The sequence below is a fragment of the Ailuropoda melanoleuca genome, chromosome 16 (assembly GCF_002007445.2).
Source record: "Ailuropoda melanoleuca isolate Jingjing chromosome 16, ASM200744v2, whole genome shotgun sequence".
Lineage (NCBI taxonomy): Eukaryota > Metazoa > Chordata > Mammalia > Carnivora > Ursidae > Ailuropoda > Ailuropoda melanoleuca.
Window position 1 is genome coordinate 10550226 of NC_048233.1, and position 19302 is coordinate 10569527.

At 38.8% G+C, this 19302-nt stretch overlaps 1 protein-coding gene across 1 annotated transcript; it reads right to left on the reverse strand.

Moving 5' to 3' along the window:
* Positions 1-653: 653 nt before the first annotated feature.
* Positions 654-17913, reverse strand: STYK1 (serine/threonine/tyrosine kinase 1). The gene is made up of 9 exons (XM_019793139.2): positions 17215-17913; positions 16535-16669; positions 13625-13891; positions 12702-12883; positions 10788-10871; positions 8099-8307; positions 6351-6391; positions 5614-5710; positions 654-3384 (listed from the first exon to the last, which is right to left on the reverse strand). The coding sequence occupies exons 1-9, from the start codon at positions 17258-17260 to the stop codon at positions 3180-3182; spliced, it is 1266 nt and encodes a 421-aa protein (XP_019648698.2). The 5' UTR covers positions 17261-17913; the 3' UTR covers positions 654-3179.
* Between the last annotated feature and the right edge of the window lie 1389 nt (positions 17914-19302).

Below are 19302 nucleotides of genomic sequence, written 5' to 3' on the forward strand. Positions count from 1 at the left end.
TTTATGGGGATCAGGAACCTAGTCTGATGAACAATAGCTATCGAATGTTCTTAATCATGAAAGGACCCCTCCAGCTTCTAGTTAAAAGTAGTACCAGCAGAGTTCACCTGTCTGATAGTTAGATAAAAAGAGATCATCTAGCTCTTATCTATACCCAAAAGGAAACTCAGAAGTTTTCCTTCATGGTCCTCCAGTCCTGCATGAATGGTCCAGGACTGAAGAACGTTATCTCCTTCCTCCACTTTCTCTTTAAAGGATGACTTTGGTCCATGTCTATACTCCTTAGCAAATAGAACCTTTGATTTTCTTTCTCATCAACTTCTTTATCAGCTCTCTATTCCCTCAGTTGATTCCAACCTTTCTGGACCCTATAATAATCTAGATAAAAGCGTGCTTCAAGAGGAAACCAGCCTGTGCTGGGAGGACCAGCCTATATGTGCAGTGCCAGACAAACACTGTAGATTTCTAAGGCTTTCTTTGCAGTGGTACCATCTACCACATCTACGGTGGGTCTTCAGGATTAAGACAGCAGAAATGAAACTGTACTTCTCAGCCTCCAGGGCATACGGATCATAGAGCCTCGTCTAGCATCATTTGGGGTATCCTGGGAAATGTGTAGCAGAATATCCTATTTCTCCCTTATGTCNTGGTTTGGCTGACCAGTTAAAATGCCAAAAATATAATCCCCCTTTTGGAGAAAGCCTGGCCAAGTGAGGGAAAGACCCAGTTTTCTTAGAAGAAACAATTACTGTATCCATTTTTCTAAACCTATATCCAGAAAAACAAAATTAAGGTTAAAAATTTTAAACAGCAATTGTCTGCTTTCCCTCCTACCAAAATAACTATGAATATACAGTATGAAAGAGCAGTGCTGATTAACTGTGCACCACTTTCCTCCTAACCTCACTATGCCCCCATCCACTTGCCTACTTGCAGTTCCTCAAACAAATTATGCTTTTTTTCTTGCCCCAGAGTTTTCACACATATAGTCCCACTGCCCTCCGGGATGGCTCTTCTCCTAACTCTTTGTGAGGTTTATTTAGCTACCCCTAAGGTCTGAGTTTAAATGCCATTTCTTCAGGGAGGTCCTTTTTAAATAAATATTTGAATTAATACATAAATATTTTGTAAATTTGACTTAAATGAAGAGGCAAGCAACGAGATTCCATAGGACTTTATCATTTTGTGCCAAGCCACTCTACCTCCCTTCTCCCTATTGCAACTTAACACCCACTTAAGTCCTTACTAGTCATGTGGTATTCCTTCAGGTGCAATAATTATTATTCAGTTGGATGACTAATCATGACCTCATTAAGATTCCAACTTCTACAAAATTGTCAACTGCCAGTCATCTTTCCTACAGCAGCCTTCGGTGTCCCTCCCGAGCACCCAGAGTGTTCTTTAAAACCATAGATCACATGTTCAAGTACATTGTCATCACCATGATATTTTCAGTATTTTTAAATGGTAGGAGGCTACTGTCATCATCCAGAAGCTCATACAAAAATGATGAGCTCATTATTTTAGTCATATGGTACTTGTACCATATCATCCTTCAGTATGTCCTACCTTATAGTGTGACTGACAGACTGAGGTTCTCTTTCTGGCTACAGTAGATTTTAAGTGAAAAAGGTAAGAAAGATTCTTATCTTTCTTAAGGAAGAGGAAAAGAAAGGAAACTACCATTTATTGAGCACATATGAGCCAAATACTGTACAAATATATATTCTTGTTCAGTCCTCACAAAAACCCTGTGAGGTAGGTATTATCCCCATGAGGAATCAATTTTCTGACAATGTAGATGGTCTCTTGAAATTTTGTTGGTATACTTCCATTGATTTACTTTTATCCTCCCTATTGTAGAGATTTTGGCAGATGTATACTAGAAAATCTTACTTTACTCAACAAATATTAGTTTAATGGAATAAGTTTCACAGTACATCAATGAACGATTGAATCAGAAACTACCATCCTTCTGTCTCAGATTACATCTTTTTTTAACCCTTTTAAAGACCTTCTGGACTACTAAGCATTCTTGCTTAGCTTTCACATTTCCTACTTTTAAATGCACACATCATACAGGTGACCCTTGAACAACGTAGGGATTAAGTGTGCTGACCCCTGCACAGTCAAAACTCTATGTCTGACTTTTGACTGCCCCAAAACTTAACTAGTAATAGCCACTGTTGACCAGAGCCTTACCAAAAACATAAACAGTCAACACATATTTTGTATGTTCTATGTATTACATTCTATATTCTTACCATAGTGTAAGCTAGAAAAAAAATCATAAGGAAGAGAAAATACATTTACAGACCTGCACTGCATTTATCAAGAAAAAAAATCCATGTATAAGTGGACCCACATAGTTCAAACCTATGTTGTTCAAGGGTCAACTATATATTCATCACAGCCTAATGGACTCACTAGGCTCAGTCTCCCCAGTTTTATGGGGTTCAGGAACCTAGTCTGATGAACAATAGCTATCGAATGTTCTTAATCATGAAAGGACCCCTCCAGCTTCTAGTTAAAAGTAGTACCAGCAGAGTTCACCTGTCTGATAGTTAGATAAAAAGAGATCATCTAGCTCTTATCTATACCCAAAAGGAAACTCAGAAGTTTTCCTTCATGGTCCTCCTCCAGTCCTGCATGAATGGTCCAGGACTGAAGAACGTTATCTCCTTCCTCCACTTTCTCTTTAAAGGATGACCTTGGTCCATGTCTATACTCCTTAGCAAATAGAACCTTTGATTTTCTTTCTCATCAACTTCTTTATCAGCTCTCTATTCCCTCAGTTGATTCCAACCTTTCTGGACCCTATAATAATCTAGATAAAAGCGTGCTTCAAGAGGAAACCAGCCTGTGCTGGGAGGACCAGCCTATATGTGCAGTGCCAGACAAACACTGTAGATTTCTAAGGCTTTCTTTGCAGTGGTACCATCTACCACATCTACGGTGGGTCTTCAGGATTAAGACAGCAGAAATGAAACTGTACTTCTCAGCCTCCAGGGCATACGGATCATAGAGCCTCGTCTAGCATCATTTGGGGTATCCTGGGAAATGTGTAGCAGAATATCCTATTTCTCCCTTATGTCCCCCTAGAAAGCTATTCTCTGTTCTCAAAGGAATTCATTGCAGTAGTATATGATCACTCATAATTGTTTCTGTCCCCAAGATCTTCAAAGGATGCTGTAGCTGTAGGAGAGGCTGTCCACGCTGACACCTGCCACGTCTGCGTACAGTTCAGGCACCACCAGCTCGGGTACTTGCAACACAGCTTTGTCATCTGCCGTTCGAGCGGCGATTTCTAGGCGTGAGTGTAGCTCTTTAAGGGAGGGGCGGCTCTCCTCACTCCAGCGCCAGCAGGACTTCATAAGACCGTACCTGAAAGGGAAACAAGAGAAACTGCTGCCTTGACAAGGCAAATGTTTGAAGAACATGTCTCTTCCAACAAACCTTAATGACAAAAAAAACCCTGCAGTTCTTTCATCTACATCTCACTGTCCTCTCCTGTTCTTCCCAAAGAATAATATTCCTTCTTATCCTCTTAGTATTAAATCGCTTAATATCATCTTATCATCAGAGCCCTTTTTATAAGAACGACTGAAGATTTCTCAAACTAGAATCAGTATGACAGAACAGTTTTTTTTCACTCTATTGCCCAAAAGTCTCAGAATTTAAGTGTTCTCATCCTTTAGATGTTACTAACTTGTAACATTCCAGACTATTGCTATTAGGTATCTCCCAGTAAAAGCTACCTTGCAGCCAACAAAACAAGAAGCTATGGAATAATATGATTCACACTAATTTTGAATAATCTAATTAATTAGATCATTCCTTTCATTAATCCGGGTCATTGCCCTCCTTTATTATTTAGCTTCTCCAGGAAATTGCCTTAATCTAGATAAAAGTACTTACCACCTTCTTCCATCCTGTTTACAAAGAATTAACAATGTAGTCTGTTATCAAACACTTCTTGTCATGTCTTATCCCTCTCAAGAACCTACAGTGGTTTCCCACTGTCTTACATGTAAAACCAACATCCTACCTCCAAGCTTCTCTTCCCCAGAGACCTTGCCTAACTGAATCCCTTTCCTCCAGCCAAGTCAGTGTCTTGCTATGCCTTAGATGTGGTTTTTAACGCCCAGCTCTGTCTTTGCTCATGCCCAATTCCTTGAGCATCCTCTCGATGGTTGTCATTTTCTGTGGGTTTGTTTTAGATCTCAATCCTTCTATGCAACCTTCCCTTATAAGCCTCAGCTCACACTGAGTCTCCCACACTCTTTACTGTTGTACAATGAGACTGTAAAAGATGCTAATTTAGTAACACTGATAACATTTAGCAAGAACTTACTTATTTTATAAGGCATGGTAGTGGAACTTAACATACATTATCTTATTTTAACCTCACAATAACTCTGAGGTAGGATTATCATTATACCTATTTTAAGGTAAGTAAACAATGTTCAGTAAAGTAGCAGGACTAGAAGTGAACATGGTCTTTTTGACCCTATGACGTGAGTCTGAGCTTTTAACCCTTCTTTTATGTTACCTCCCACTTTTTGTTGATTTTCAGGTTGTTTTAGATATCTCATCCAAATATTAAATCCTTCAAGATCGGATACCTTATTGGTTAAGTGTCTCGCCTCTCCCAACATAAAGGACAGATTTTTACATATAGAAAAAGCCTATAAGAAATATTTTTCATTGTCATTCCAGTATACCCAGGCAGAATTATACTGTATATGTGAATGTGTGTAAGTGTGTATATATATATAAAGGTATATAGTTATGATAGTTAACATTTATAATCTGCTTGATAAAGTTTTTACTGGTGGGGAACTCGAGTGATGGAAATATACCCTTTCAATGCTGAAAAATTTATAAAATAGCAATATTATCAGAAATTTATATTGACATATTCTCCCCTGACTTCTTATAAATATTTTAACCTTTTCTTATATTCTACAACAATCCCTTTTTGTAATTTATAGGTTATAAAATTCTGTGTATAATTTTTAATTTTTCCATTTTCTGTCTCTGCACTGGCTCATCAGCTGTCCCCTTCTGCTAACATTATTAGATACTCCTTCTCCCATCTTTCTAATTTCTTACTACCCCCCTTCTTCCTGTTGGCTTCTAATTTGCTCAGAACTGGAAAAATAGTCAAAATTTTTTAAAGGTTAAAAACTAAATAAGAGCCAGTGAGTAACTCTAGAGCAATGGATTTTATGGCAGCTGTACAAGAACTGCGGCTGGCAGTCTCTGACTGATACTGACATTTAGACAAGCAAAACACTACCGTTTTTACATTGGATTTGGTCCACTTCTTCCTATTTTAGAAGCTTCTTGAAGAACTAAATTTTATCAACGTAGTTTTCAGTTGTTGCCTCAACACTGTGTGTGTATGTATGTGTATACACACACACATATATGTATGTATATGTATATGTTATATGAGCAGATGTACTTTACTGCATAGGTTTGTCTAAGGCTATATATTAGCACATAATGGAAAGCTAGGAATCATCTGAGCCACTTTAAAAGTGCACAGTTGTTGGGGATCAAAAAGGAGCTGCAGTGAGAGAAGAGTAGACCCTAAAAGCCACTTACATGGTATGCGTGCAACTACTGGGTCTCTTCATGATTTTCCTTCTTTGGAGATATTGTAGGATGCTGGTAGGAGGGACTTCAGGATATGGTGGTGCCCCTATTGGTATGGAAAAAATGAGAGTAGCAAGGGAACTTTAGGTCCTCTAGAATATGAGCTATAATATGATTCTTCATCCAGCTGGACTAACTGCCTGCAAAAGGTAGAGCCAAAGGAAAAATGCTAAATACAATATAGTTGCTCCCTGGTGATCAACTAAGAATATAGCTTAGAGAGTTTGAGGGGTAAAAAAACAAAAAAAAACAAAAAAAAACAAAAAAAAAACAGGTGTTTGGGAGGAAAAAAACTGATAATTTAGAAAAATGTTGAGTCTTTACAAAAGTAACAGAGCAAAGTGAGAAATGAGACCTGCCCTCCACTCCCCAAGTGTGGGAATGTACTGCATTTTCTCTATCAAATGGGTTAATAAATAAATTATTCTTTGGATTTTAAATCCTCTTTTGGAATTGGTAAGGTGTTAGGGAAAGGAAGAAAAAGCAAGCAAAAAAAAAAAAAAAANGAAAAAAAAAAAAAAAAAAAAAAAAAAAAAAAGTGAAAGGGAGGAGAGGGATTTCATGTTAGCCCAGTTCAGACCTCAGAGATCATACTGAAACCTCCTCCCATAGCATATTTCATGGCCCACCCAAGTAAACATACTTGTATATTTGCATACAGATACTACTTTAGGGACCCTCCTTACCTAGAGTCACCATCTCATAAAGCAGGATCCCAAAGGACCAGCTGTGAAAGAAACAAAGCCATTTACTTAATTGCGATTTCTGCCTTTCCTAAAGAGAGCGCTTAGACTATCAGGGGCCTTCAGTAAAAACCGTATAAAGGCAATGAAGGGGAATTGAAGGTGTCTCATAACATAATTAGAAAGAATTAGAAAGCATTTCTTTTCAATCCCCTTCAAGTCTAATCCCTTCACAGACTGAATTTATGTCTCCTTTCTTCTATATTTCACATTAATGGACGTTTACTATCATTTGCTGAATCGTGTGTGTATGTGTTTATGCAAATACACAAACACATCTAACCCAAACATCATTACCTTCTGCATCTTTTTCATCCTTTCCATTCATTCATGCTGAAATTCTAGCCTTTATTCTTAGTACAAGTCCCAGTGAGGTTTATCATTTATCTACTATTTCCTCAATAGATCTAACTGCCCAAACCTAGGAAAAATATTAACAGAACAAGCTTTACACACAACGGGAATAGAATTTGCCAGAGCGATATAATTTAAGCCATGTTAATTTCAATATTCTGTAATACCACCATTAAACAAGCAGTATTTCCCAGTTAAGCTTATTAATCCCAGACCTCTACTGAAAAGCAGATGTCAGTGAAGCAGTAATGGATATCTCTTAATTGACTCACCATATTAACTAGTGTTCTGAATTTCCTCTGCTACTCATGACATTCATGCTAGTAAGATACTATATGTTACATCTCTGTGTTTCTCTGAGCTNTGTCAGTGAAGCAGTAATGGATATCTCTTAATTGACTCACCATATTAACTAGTGTTCTGAATTTCCTCTGCTGCTCATGACATTCATGCTAGTAAGATACTATATGTTACATCTCTGTGTTTCTCTGAGCGCTGAATTATATGGCTACTGAAAGTCAATTGTGATTCTTTACAGTACTGTTTACACCATCAGATATATCAATGTAATTATGTAATCAATTAAATATAAATGCAAAAAAGCATTAGTTCCTGAAAACTAGGTTGAATGCTTTGAAAGTATTCTATAAAAATACCCTGCTAAAAACAAAGCATTGTCACATTGTGTGGGTGGGCCAACAGCAGACAATTGGAAAAAATAATAATAAACGTCTGCAGTCAAATTTCTTCACCATTTTTTTCAGATTTCTCACTCAGAATCATCGCAAGCTGAAACTCAAACATAATGTGTTATGGATGCTATTTATACAATAAATACAACACATAACTTCATTTAGCAAGTCAGTCCTCATAAGAAAGGCTCTGGCCCGCCCCTAAAAGATCAGTCAATAAATGTATACGTATATGTTTTAAGTCAAAATAAATTATTCGAAGTATGTATATTTCTTTTTATTTTAATAATTCCTGGTTTAACTCAACTTTTGACTAAGTGGACCCACCTCCTGATAAAGGGACTCTACTAGATTAAGTCCTTGGATATTGGTACGAATAATCTTTTCACTCTTCTTTTCTCTTTCCTAATTAAGGCTGCTAATCTAATACAGAAGGAATACTTTAAAAGGCACTAAAAAGGATTGCAGCCAGATACCAAGTATGAGCTCTGTCACAAACACGTATTTCTCCTGGAGAGTCTGTCTGACTTCTAAGTAGAGATTTCACATGTAGACATAATTGGCAACAAATACAGTCATGGTCAGGAACTGGAGGACACCTAGGTTAAGAAGGGAAGAAGTCCAAAGAGTGGGAACAAACCGTACACATCTCCACTGATGCCAGCTGGTCTCAGCAGAAGCCGTTCTGGGGCGAGCCACTTGAGAGGTACGGTGTAAGTAGCCGGGATGGCCCCTTGAGCATGGACTTCATAAGCCAGGCCCAGTCCACAGAGCTTAGCAGTAAGATCACTTTGGACCAGGATATTCCTAGCTGCCACGTCCCCATGGAACAGATGCTTATCCTGGAGAAATTCCTGTCAGCGTAAGATCAAAGATGGATCAGCTGTCTGAGGTTGTGGCTCGAGTCACAGACAACGAGAAGCAGTCCTAGGAATCCTCAAAAAGACAAGGACATTTCCAACTCTGAACAAGTCTCACTGATAATGACACATCACTTCCAAGTCACCATAATGAATCAGACATCTTTGCATTATGTTTAGGATTACCAAACTGAGCAAATAATCCAAATAGCATTAATACTGGGTTTGGAAGGTATGATTATCCATTCTGTGTCAAGCTCTGACCCCTGCCTGAGTTTACATTTCTCCCGGATAGGATCCAGCTAGACCCTGAGAAAGAAGGTTTCAAGTTTCTAGCAGCAGTCCCCCAAACAAGGTAACATATACATAGCAAAATTGAGTGTCATAATAATAAATTTATACAGAACTCCCTAAAATACCTAGGTCAGATGAGTTAGGGAAGTATCTTTTAGATAAATCTAAATGATTATGTGAGGTCATACAGATCCAAGTGGTAGTGACCAGAACCGGGTATTCTAATTCATAGGAAGTACGACAAATTCTGCTAATAATTCTCAAGCCAGCCTACAAATCAGAATTGCCTGAGAGCTTTTTAAAAACATATTTTTGCTCCAGATTTACTTAACCAAAATTTAGGAAGAAGGACCTGGTAATCTCTATTTTTAAGAAATGTCACAATGATTCTAGCACAGCCAACAAAGCCTTTGAAAACCATTGCGCCTGGATGACACTGATTTGCTGCAATCGTTTCCCCCAACGTCAGGCTATCCAAGGCATAAGAAGTTGAAAAGCTATACGTGACCAAAGAGCTAGAGATTGAGGTCTATGATTGCTAAATAAAAATGGTGTAAAAAAATTAAATAAATAAAAGGTTAAAACAGTCATTTCCAGTCATTGATGAAGGAAACAGTAACTTGTTTTAGAACAAAGTTCTAAAACAAATTATACTGTCACGAGAAGAATTGAAGAATGTAGTGACTCCGAGGTTGTCAAAGTAAGAAAAAAAAATAGTATGACACTGCCTTCTAACTGGTAATCCAGAGTCCTGACCAATGCATCCCTGTGGGACACCACTGCAATTGTGGCTCAGAATACGTACAAGGTAGGCTGTATCCTGACACCCTAACTTTATCAAGGGAGCATACCAACTAGGCCCTCCAGACACTGTAGACAATATTCATTTCTACGATGTGCTCTCTCCTGTGCCTTATGGGAACTTTGGCTGTAACTACTGCTCTTTCTCAACGCACTGCTTCTTTTCTAGGCCTTCCTAGATTCCATTTAGATCCCTGGTACATTTCACACCTCAAGGAGGCAAGATGTATCAAATACATAAAATAGTAGCTTCACAGAGCCTGATTTTCTATATAGCAAATGCTAATTTTAAGCAAAGTCATCTAAATAACTTCATAGAAACTGTCATCTAAATTTCCTGACTAATTCTGGTAAACGTACATTTTTTTCTCCTAAACGCTTTTTCTCTCTTACCTCTTTATTTAAGTTGGTTTAAAATGAAGGAATGATCTCACTGTTGCCCCTTCTTCTTTTCCACTTGTTCCTTGTTCTTTTTAAAGTATATGTATTTCCTATCACATTCAGTATCAAAGCAAGTCTTCAGCCAAACGTGTTCTGAACTCGTCTTTCTTGTTTTTCAGGCATAAACTTGTGCACTTCCTTCTAGCTCTGCAGACTTTCACCCATTTGGTTTCTCTTCCCATGTCTCCTCCCAACTCACTCGCTATTTGCCATTTTACATCTCTTAGTATATATGGGGAAGTAAGAGTGTCAAGCACATAATTCTTGGCCCTGGTTTTTAACCTTTAAGAAGACTGAGAAACCTTTTTTTTTTTTTTTTTAAAGATTTTATTTATTTATTTGACAGAGAGAGACAGCCGCTGAGAGAGGGAACACAGGCAAGGGGGAGTGGGAGAANAGTGTCAAGCACATAATTCTTGGCCCTGGTTTTTAACCTTTAAGAAGACTGAGAAACCTTTTTTTTTTTTTTAAAGATTTTATTTATTTATTTGACAGAGAGAGAGACAGCCGCCGAGAGAGGGAACACAGGCAAGGGGGAGTGGGAGAAGAAGAAGCAGGCTCCCAATGGAGGAGCCTGATGTGGGGCTCGATCCCAGGACTCTGGGATCATGCCCTGAGCTGAAGGCAGACGCTTAACAACTGAGCCACCCAGGTGCCCCGACTGAGAAAACTTTTAAAACCCTTCCTGTTTAAAAACCTTCTACAAACCCTAAGTTGATGACTTTCTGCCTAAAATACCAATCCTGTGGTATGTTATCTAAATAATTTCCTAAAGAAAGAACTGAAAACAATTTATCAGTGCTTGAGTTTCTGTCCCTTAATCTCCATCTGATTTTCTTTATACCTCATTTGGAAATATAAATATGAGAAATATAATGTCAAATATCGGGCTAACAAGAAAAATCCATACCATCTGTTGTCATTTTGCCCAGCCTTACCAAAGCCAGGAGGACCTGCCTCCCGATGTGATAGACTTGCTTTTCTGTGAGATCATAGAGAAGGCGATCCATGGTCATCACATCCTACACACAAAGAAAAAACATCAAATCAAAATGACATGAACAGATTCGAAAAAAGTAAAATAGGGGCAGATATATTCATAAATGCAGATATCAAGGCTAAGGAAAAGCTACAAAAACATAGGGATAAAGATTCAGGAAGGGGCTAATATGAGAGATTCTCAGATATGCAAAGAAGTACAATGATATATTGACCTAGAAAAACAATAAAGAATGTAGATAAATAATAGAATGAAGGAAGAACAGAATAGCAGGTAAGAAAGACAGATATACATAAGACTATCCCCTGAATAATGCAGCAGTTTTCCTGAGGCACCATGTGTATGTGTGTGTGGTTAATAAAGGACATTAACTCAACACATAATTGAATGCCTGCTATGTGCCATGTTCCTTCTACCTTAGGAACTAAGAACACAAAAGTGAGCAAAATAAACATGTCTGCTGCCTTCTGGAACTTAAAAATGTGACATGAGAATCAAATAATCATATATAAATATATGGTTACATATCTATAAGTTCCATGAAGGACATGGAAAAGAGAGCATATGATGGTGACAAAAAAAGAAAAAAAGATCTAAAGAATGAGTGGACAATGACTGCCAAAAAAAAAAGACAAGGGAGAAGTTTGGTGTAATGAGAGAAGCACGTGTAGATGGTCTAAAATAGAGAAGCATAGGGGCACCTGGGTGGCTCAGTGGCTGGACATCTGCCTTTGGCTCAGGGCGCGATCCTGGATCCCTGGGATCGGGCCCTGCATCAGGCTCCTCCGCTGGGAGCCTGCTTCCTCCTCTCCCACTCCCCCTACTTGTATTCCCTCTCTCACTGGCTGTCTCTCTCTGTCAAATAAATAAATAAATAAAATCTTAAAAAATAAATAAAATAAAATAGAGAAGCATAATCGTTTTGAAAAATAGAGTAGTGAAGCTAGAGCAGAGAACAAGTTACAGATGAATAACCTCTTACAAAGGCTTAAATGCCTGAAGACTTGCCCATTGTTCTATTTACACCACTGGATGTAAGGCATTAACAGGGTCCCTTTATCATACACATTTAGTAGTAAAGTAATCAGTCTTTTGAGGAGGCTTGATTAAAATTGAACTTGTTCATTGGTAAGTGAGGAACTAACTAGGGAAACATCTAGTACTTCAGAAAGAGGAATATGTAGAGAAGCAGGAAAACTGCAAGGAAGAGGACTTGCACTTTAGTCTGGAAATTTCTAAACATTTAAATTTTTTTAAATATGAATTTGAAATACAAAAACTTTCAAACTGAATTTCTCCTCATCAACCCTGGCATACTAGAGTGATGTTACGGAATAGAAGACACATTTAAGGCTAACAGCAATAAAATTACAATCAATACTAACAATAGTTTTTACATACATAATTTCTATTAATTTTAATAACAACTTATTATTATTTCCATTTTACAGATGCAGAAAATTCAGGCTCAGAGAGGTGACTTGACCAAAGTCACATAGCTTGTAAGATATAAAGCCAAGAGTTCATACTCTAAATCTGCACTGCCCAGTATGATAGCCATTAGCCACACAGGGCTATTTAAAAGCTTATTATTCAAAATTAAATAAAATTTTAAAAATTCGGTTTCTCAGTCCTATCATCCGCATTCAACTGCTCCATAGCCACATGTGATTAGTGGCTACCATTTTGAACAGAGCAGATAGAGAATTTTTCTGTCATCATATAAAGTTTTATTGGATGGTAATAATTATTGTTATGTTATAATGTTCTCTGCTTTGTCATTTGCCAGGCTATATGACAGTGAACAGCTAATCAGCCAGGCTAAGCCTAACACCGCTACCCTACCGCTCACCCGCCGACAGGTCCAGAGAAAGCTGAGCAGGTCCCCTTGGGCCACATCCTCCAGTACCATAAAGAGTGGCAGCTCTTCTGTGCAGCAGCCTTCCAGCTGTACCAGGTTCTTGTGCTTCCCCAGGTACTGATAGAATTGGATTCGCCCTAAGAAATCCTGCACCTCATGAAGCCCAGCCGGTTCTATGGAGTACAAACAAGCCATGGGAACCAGTCAGAACACTACCAGTAAAATGGGAGGTATGAGGGAGGAAGCAACCTCAGATGGTAATTTTCAAGACTCTAAAGGAGAATAAGTATAGACAAAAACTAAAGAGAAAGGGAACTAATTCAAAGATAATTCTCAATGTCACTGATTTTTTTGTCAAAGCAAATATAGAATCATAGGCCTTAGAACTGGATAGACTTTCATCTGCCTAAATGGGCAAGTATTCACATTCAGATATTATCACTGCCTAGGCCTTTTGATTAGTATTGTTGCTTATCCCGTACTTGTTCTGTTTTATGTATCCACTACTACTGGTCCATATAAGGAGAAAAAAAGAAAAGAGGAAGGGAGGAAGAAACCAAGAAAGCAACGGAGGGAAGGCAGGGGAGGGGAGGGAGAAAGAGAACAGTATTAGGGAAAGTAATAGTGTAGATAAATGAAGGAACAACCTCAAAATCCTCGTGCACTAATATCCAGTATGAAAAAATCAGTTCTAGCAGCCTCAACAGGCAACACTGAGCTAGGGAAAGACCCCAGGAAAAACATTCCCGCCTCAAGTTTTCACTTTTATCCCCTTCTTACCCTGCACACAACTGCGATCACAGTTATCTGTTGATTAACATCTTAATGTCTGTAAGCATGTTAGGGCTCGTGGCTGGGGGCTCAAAGTAGAACAGTAAAAAAGGGAAACGGAAGTCAAACACTTCTCCGTTTACCTTTCAAAGCCTTGAGGACAACAGTCTTCGGCTTAGCAGGGTCCCCCGTGTACATCTTGGTTCGATAGATGGCTCCGCAACGACCACTGTGGATCTGCTCCAGAACCTCAGAGAGTTGCTCCCGGGGCACTTGCAGCTCAGCCAGAGCTTGAGTGGAAGTTCGTAGGAGGCTTTCCACCGATGTCTCCTTAAGTGGAACAGACACACATCCTCCGTGCCCTGACACCTGCCAGCTTAGGCCCCTAGATGGAGGCACAGGGGCGATGCCTAGAACAAAGAGATGATACCAGTCATCTTCCCCTGCCCTAGGGACTCTCCAGGAAAGCAGAGCCTGGAACACACTGGAAAAGAAGTTCCTGCAGCATTTTCTCTCTGCCCCATGTGGGGGATACCTTCTGTGAACCAGCATCAGTACCAACCTTGTAAAGCATTTATAATAACCCAATTGCTTCTAAGACAACTCAAAATGGACCTCTGGAAAGTGGTAATGACATTTTATTTCTATCCTTCTCAGGATTATAGTTCAGTATAGGTATAGTATGGAAACAATTAAGGAAGTTCCTGGATACGCACTGAAACCACAGATACCTAAAACGTGGTGGTGACTACCAGTAGGGACTAATGCTTAAGTCAATCAAATGTTTTTAAAGGTGGAGGGAAGGTTATTGGGTAACTACTCTACTCTAAGCCATGGTTATTCTTCTTCCCTGAAGATGTCCCCAAAGTCAAATTATTGCATATTTCCTAGAGTCTCAGTCAAAATCTTCTGATACTTTCCCCTTTTCTTAGTTTTTCTCCATGGGAAAAGAGAAATTCATTCTTCTCATTAAACCTCCATTCATTCATTAATCTATCCATTCATTTGATAGATATCACATCCTGCATGCCAGGAACTGTTCTAGGTGTTGGGAATAGGCAAAGCCCAGATTCTTATGATTACTTTCTAGTGGTAGGAGAGAGGAAACAGATAACAACATACCAGGTGATGAGTGTTATAAAGGAAAAGAGCAGAATCAGAGGCTATCCACAATGCTATTTTATATTTCAAGGCCAGGACAGGCCTTTCTGATAGGATGACATTTGAGAAATGCCAGGAAGCAATTAGAGAGCAAACCATACTGGTATCAGGAAGGATATTACAGACAGAGGGAACAGGATGAGCAGAGGTATTGAGGAAGAAGCATTCTTGTCATATTTGAGGAAGAAAAATGAAGTTAGTACAGATGGAACCATGTGGGATAATTGGAGAATTATACAACATTGAGGCCAGAGAGGGCCCATGTCATGGAAGGCCATTGAAAGAATTTTGTCTTTATTCTAATAAAATTTTTATTTTATTTTATTTATTTATTTATTTTATTTATTTATTTTATTTATTTAATTTTATTTCATCTCCCTTCATCTCGTTTCATCTCATCTCATCTCATCTCATCTTGTTTTATTTTATTTTTTATTTTATTCCAAGCAGAGAATGGTCAGGACTGACTTAGGCCTTAAAAGAATCATTCTGCTGTCCTGTGGAGAACCATAAAGGGACAGGGAAAGAAGTAGGGAAACCAGTTAGGGGTGTACTACAACGATCTATGAAAGATGAAAGAGGCTTAAATTTCTTCTGAAGATCAGTTTAACAGGATTTGCTAACGGATTGGATACAAAGTATGAGAGAAAAAGGAGTCAAGGACATCTGCAAGATTTTAGACTGAACACTTCATAGAAAATCAGAAGACATTTGTGAGGGAATTTCAGGACCTTTGCTGTAGGCATATTACATATGAGATGTGTATTGGATCCAAACTGCGAAGTAAGTGGTTTAAATAAGAATCTGGAGTTCAACGGGGGACTACAATTAGAATAGAGAAAGTGTTTGAATCCGTAAGACTGAAAATAAGACCATTAAGGGAGTGACTATAGATTTAAAAGGAAAATAAAGTGTTTCAAGAAGGAGAAGGTGCAAAATTGTTCCAAATGCTTTTGACAGGTTAAGAGGACTCAATATAGCTGTCACTGGCAATCTCGGAGAGAATTGTTTTGGTGGAGTAGTGGGGAGAAAAGCCTTATTTTAGTATGTTTGAAAGAGAATGTGACAAGTAGAAGTCACGAGAGTGAGTTTAGACAACTTCCCTGAGAAGTTTTTCTGTAAGTGAAGAAGAGAATTGGGATAACTTTTTTTTTTAACTTTTTATTTAAATTCAGTTTAGTTCACATATAGTGCATTATTAGTTTCAGGGGTAGAATTTGGTGATTCATCAGTTGCTTATCATGCCCAGTGCTCATTACATCAAGTGCCCTCCTTAATGCCCATCACCCAATTTACCATTCAGATAGAGAATGGGGATCAGTCACTAAACAGTTTCTGATCACTGTCATGACTTTTTTTCTTCTCTTTACTCTTAGTTTCATGTAAGCTAATTCACTTTCATTATATGCTAAGTGTTACTTCAGAACAGGACATTATCTCCTACTTATTGCTTCAAAGACTACTATGAAGGCCACTCCTTTTCATCATATAGTCCAGGAGCATGAGCAGGGCTGGGATGTATTACAGAGTAAAATGTCATCCTTTAAGACTGGTAACAAAGCCTTTGGCTTTACCTACTAATTTTCCTCCCCAATATGTAGACACTCACGTGGCCAAATATTTGATAGTGCAATAGGACAAAGAAGATAAAACAGGTCACATGAAGCCTGCCTTACCTACTGTTGTTTCAACTAACAAGCATATACTGAGTTTCTACTCATGACTTCCTAGAGAAGAGCTCACCACCCCTCAATTCCACAAGAGGGGCCCCATACCGCCTCTCCCATAGCAGGGATCTCACCTTCTAGACCTGGGCTCACTGAGACTTGGGTCTTACTTTCTGTAAGCTCCATCTTCCCTGGCCCTCCTCCCAGCCCCAGTTTGAATTTTACCTCGGAGTCCAGGAGACTGTTGTTGAGCTCTTTGTCCTCTGATAAAAAGCCTCAGGATGACCACAAGAAGGATAAGGAAGGTGCCAACTAGAATGGTTGGGATGATGATGATCTCATATTGCTGCTCCCGGACAACTGGGTAGGAAATCAAGCAGGAAGATGAGAGATTGAAGAAGAACCCCAATCTGATGTCCACACAACTTCCTGTACCCACCAGTCCTCAGCTCCTCATACATGAAATGATCATTTCTTCCTTCTTCTCCTCCATTTCCATACAATGGAACCACTATTGAGAGCAACTCTTTAATCAGAAACCCCAGTGTCTCCACTTCTCAGCCTGTCAAGTGTGCTCTGTGTCTCATCTCATTTTTCCTGCTGAGGTGAAGTATGCAGCATCTGGATCTCTGATTGGCACTTGTCCCTCTTCACAGACAATGACCTCTAGTGCCCATTCCTTGATGAACACCATCTTCATTTCTACTAGAAGTCAATTCATCCTCCTTCTACAATCTATGCAGACCTTAGTCTCTGTCATCCTAGAATCAGAAGCAGAATCTACTAGAGGTCAACTCATCCTCCTTCTAGAATCTATGCAGACCTTAGTCTCTGTCATCCTAGAATCAGAATCAGAATCCTAGAATACCTCTGATTAGACAGGCATCTGTGGTGTCTGTTCTTACCACACAGCTTGTCACTAAGACTGCATTCCAGTAGAATTCGTGCCATGCCCCTCTCATCTCCCAGGCCACACAGCTGTCCACTCCTTTGCTTGGCCCTCAGAGAATGCACAGAACACCACTGAGAATAATTCCCAAGGACGGAGTTATTCTGAAAAAAATAAAATGGAGCATACAGAGAATTTTAAGACACCTCAGAAGATCATTAGGTATTAAGTGCATGGTTATCTGGAACTTTCTAAGTCATCCATTCATCTCTGTCCATCTACCTGATATTCAAGTGTGAAGAACTTTGTTTTTTCCTAGCATTTTTCCCTTTTCTATTATACAGCCCATATAGCCCTGATCTGGCCTTATCCTTTTATGCCATTATTTCTCAAATTATTTTAAGTTTCCCCTCCTACCCAAGACCCCTGCTCCAAAGCTCAAGTTCATGTTCACAGCACCTGTCTGAGCAATTGTGGTCTGTGGGTTATATGGGAATGATCCACCTCCCCTATAATCCTAAGCAGGTTTAATTTTTTTTTCTGTGTATCACTTATTTTTTAATTGGAGCTTCCCCTGGTCATTATATATAGACAGACACAGGCATTCATCCCTACTAGTATATAGATTAAAGAGAGTATCAGAATCAAGCCATCTTCTTTCTCTCTCTCTTAAGTAATACACACACACACACACACACACACATAGATGTATATATATATATATACATATATATACATATTCATAAGTTCCAAAAAAAATTAAAGTGATATACCATAAAAATCTTTCTCCCACCGCATCCCTCTCTATGTATTCAGTTCCAAATTCTCCTCCAAGTAAACCAGTTTCTGGCTTACTGGGCCAGAGATTCTCTAGGTACATCACTTAATTCTACATGATCAGCATATATTTGAAAGTACACCTCCCAAAACCTGGTTTTATCTTTCTGAAATATCTATATAATGTTTATATATAGATATCTACAAACTTTATTTTGCCCTTGGTTAACAAAGTCTTCCCTAGTTCTAATTAATTCTGACTGATCTGGAAAAAGAACTTTTTTTAATTTTTTGAATTTTATTTTTTTTCTGTTTAGGTGATCCTAAGTGATCTAGTTTTGTAGTGATTTGCTAACAAGTAAAATTTTACAAACCAGAATTACAGAATACTATATTGTACATATGTGCTATTCACCATATTATGCGACCTTCTGTTACATGTTGTGCTTTATTGTTGATACTAGTAACCACAATGGGACTTATTGAGGCAGAGTCTCTTAGTGCCTGAAACACATACATAAAGAAACCTTCCAGTTCCAACCTCACCCTCTTTTCACTATTCTTGGAGATCCCTGAGCTTATATTGTGAGATGTGAATTAGGCAATTTTCTTACAACTCAGAAGAAAGACAGTTGTGTGGTTGGTTGATGGAAGCCCATGTATACAGAGGAGTAGCCAGGAGGAAAACTGGGGAGAGGGGAGGCACCTTCTTATCTGTGGGCTTGTACAGAACAAGGGATCTATGAAGTCAATGAATTAAAAGGTAACAAAGTCCATCTCATCTAGTTTATAAGCCAAGAAGGCAAGGTAAAAGGCATTTGAGAAAGTTTCCTCAATTCCGTAAGACCACATGGAAGGAAAACACTGGTGCTAGGGTAAGAATCAGGGAGACCGTAGAGAAGGAGAAGATCTTCAATAATAAAACATTAGCACAGTCAGGAGAATTCAAAAGCTGCTTGAAAATTTCTCACTGCCATTCTCATTCCTGTTCTCCTTTCTTCTTACTTCCTTTTCAGTGCACTATCAGATGTAATTGTGTTCATTCAGGGAGCAGCCAGTTTAACGAGTTTGGCTCTCCGGGGAGTGTTCTGTGAGCATAATCTCTTTTAACCACCTTACAAGTGGAAGAAAAAATCAGTCAGCAGCCAGCTCCAACTTGCAAGCTCTGCCCAGAAACCAAACTACACACCCACTAATACATAGCGAAGAAAGTAATTTAAAGGCCTGTGTGCACAGACATCCTCACTTAGAACTGCTCATGGTGGGCCAAACACGACTATAGGCACACAGCCAAACACACCCACCCACACCCAATGACTCAAATCCA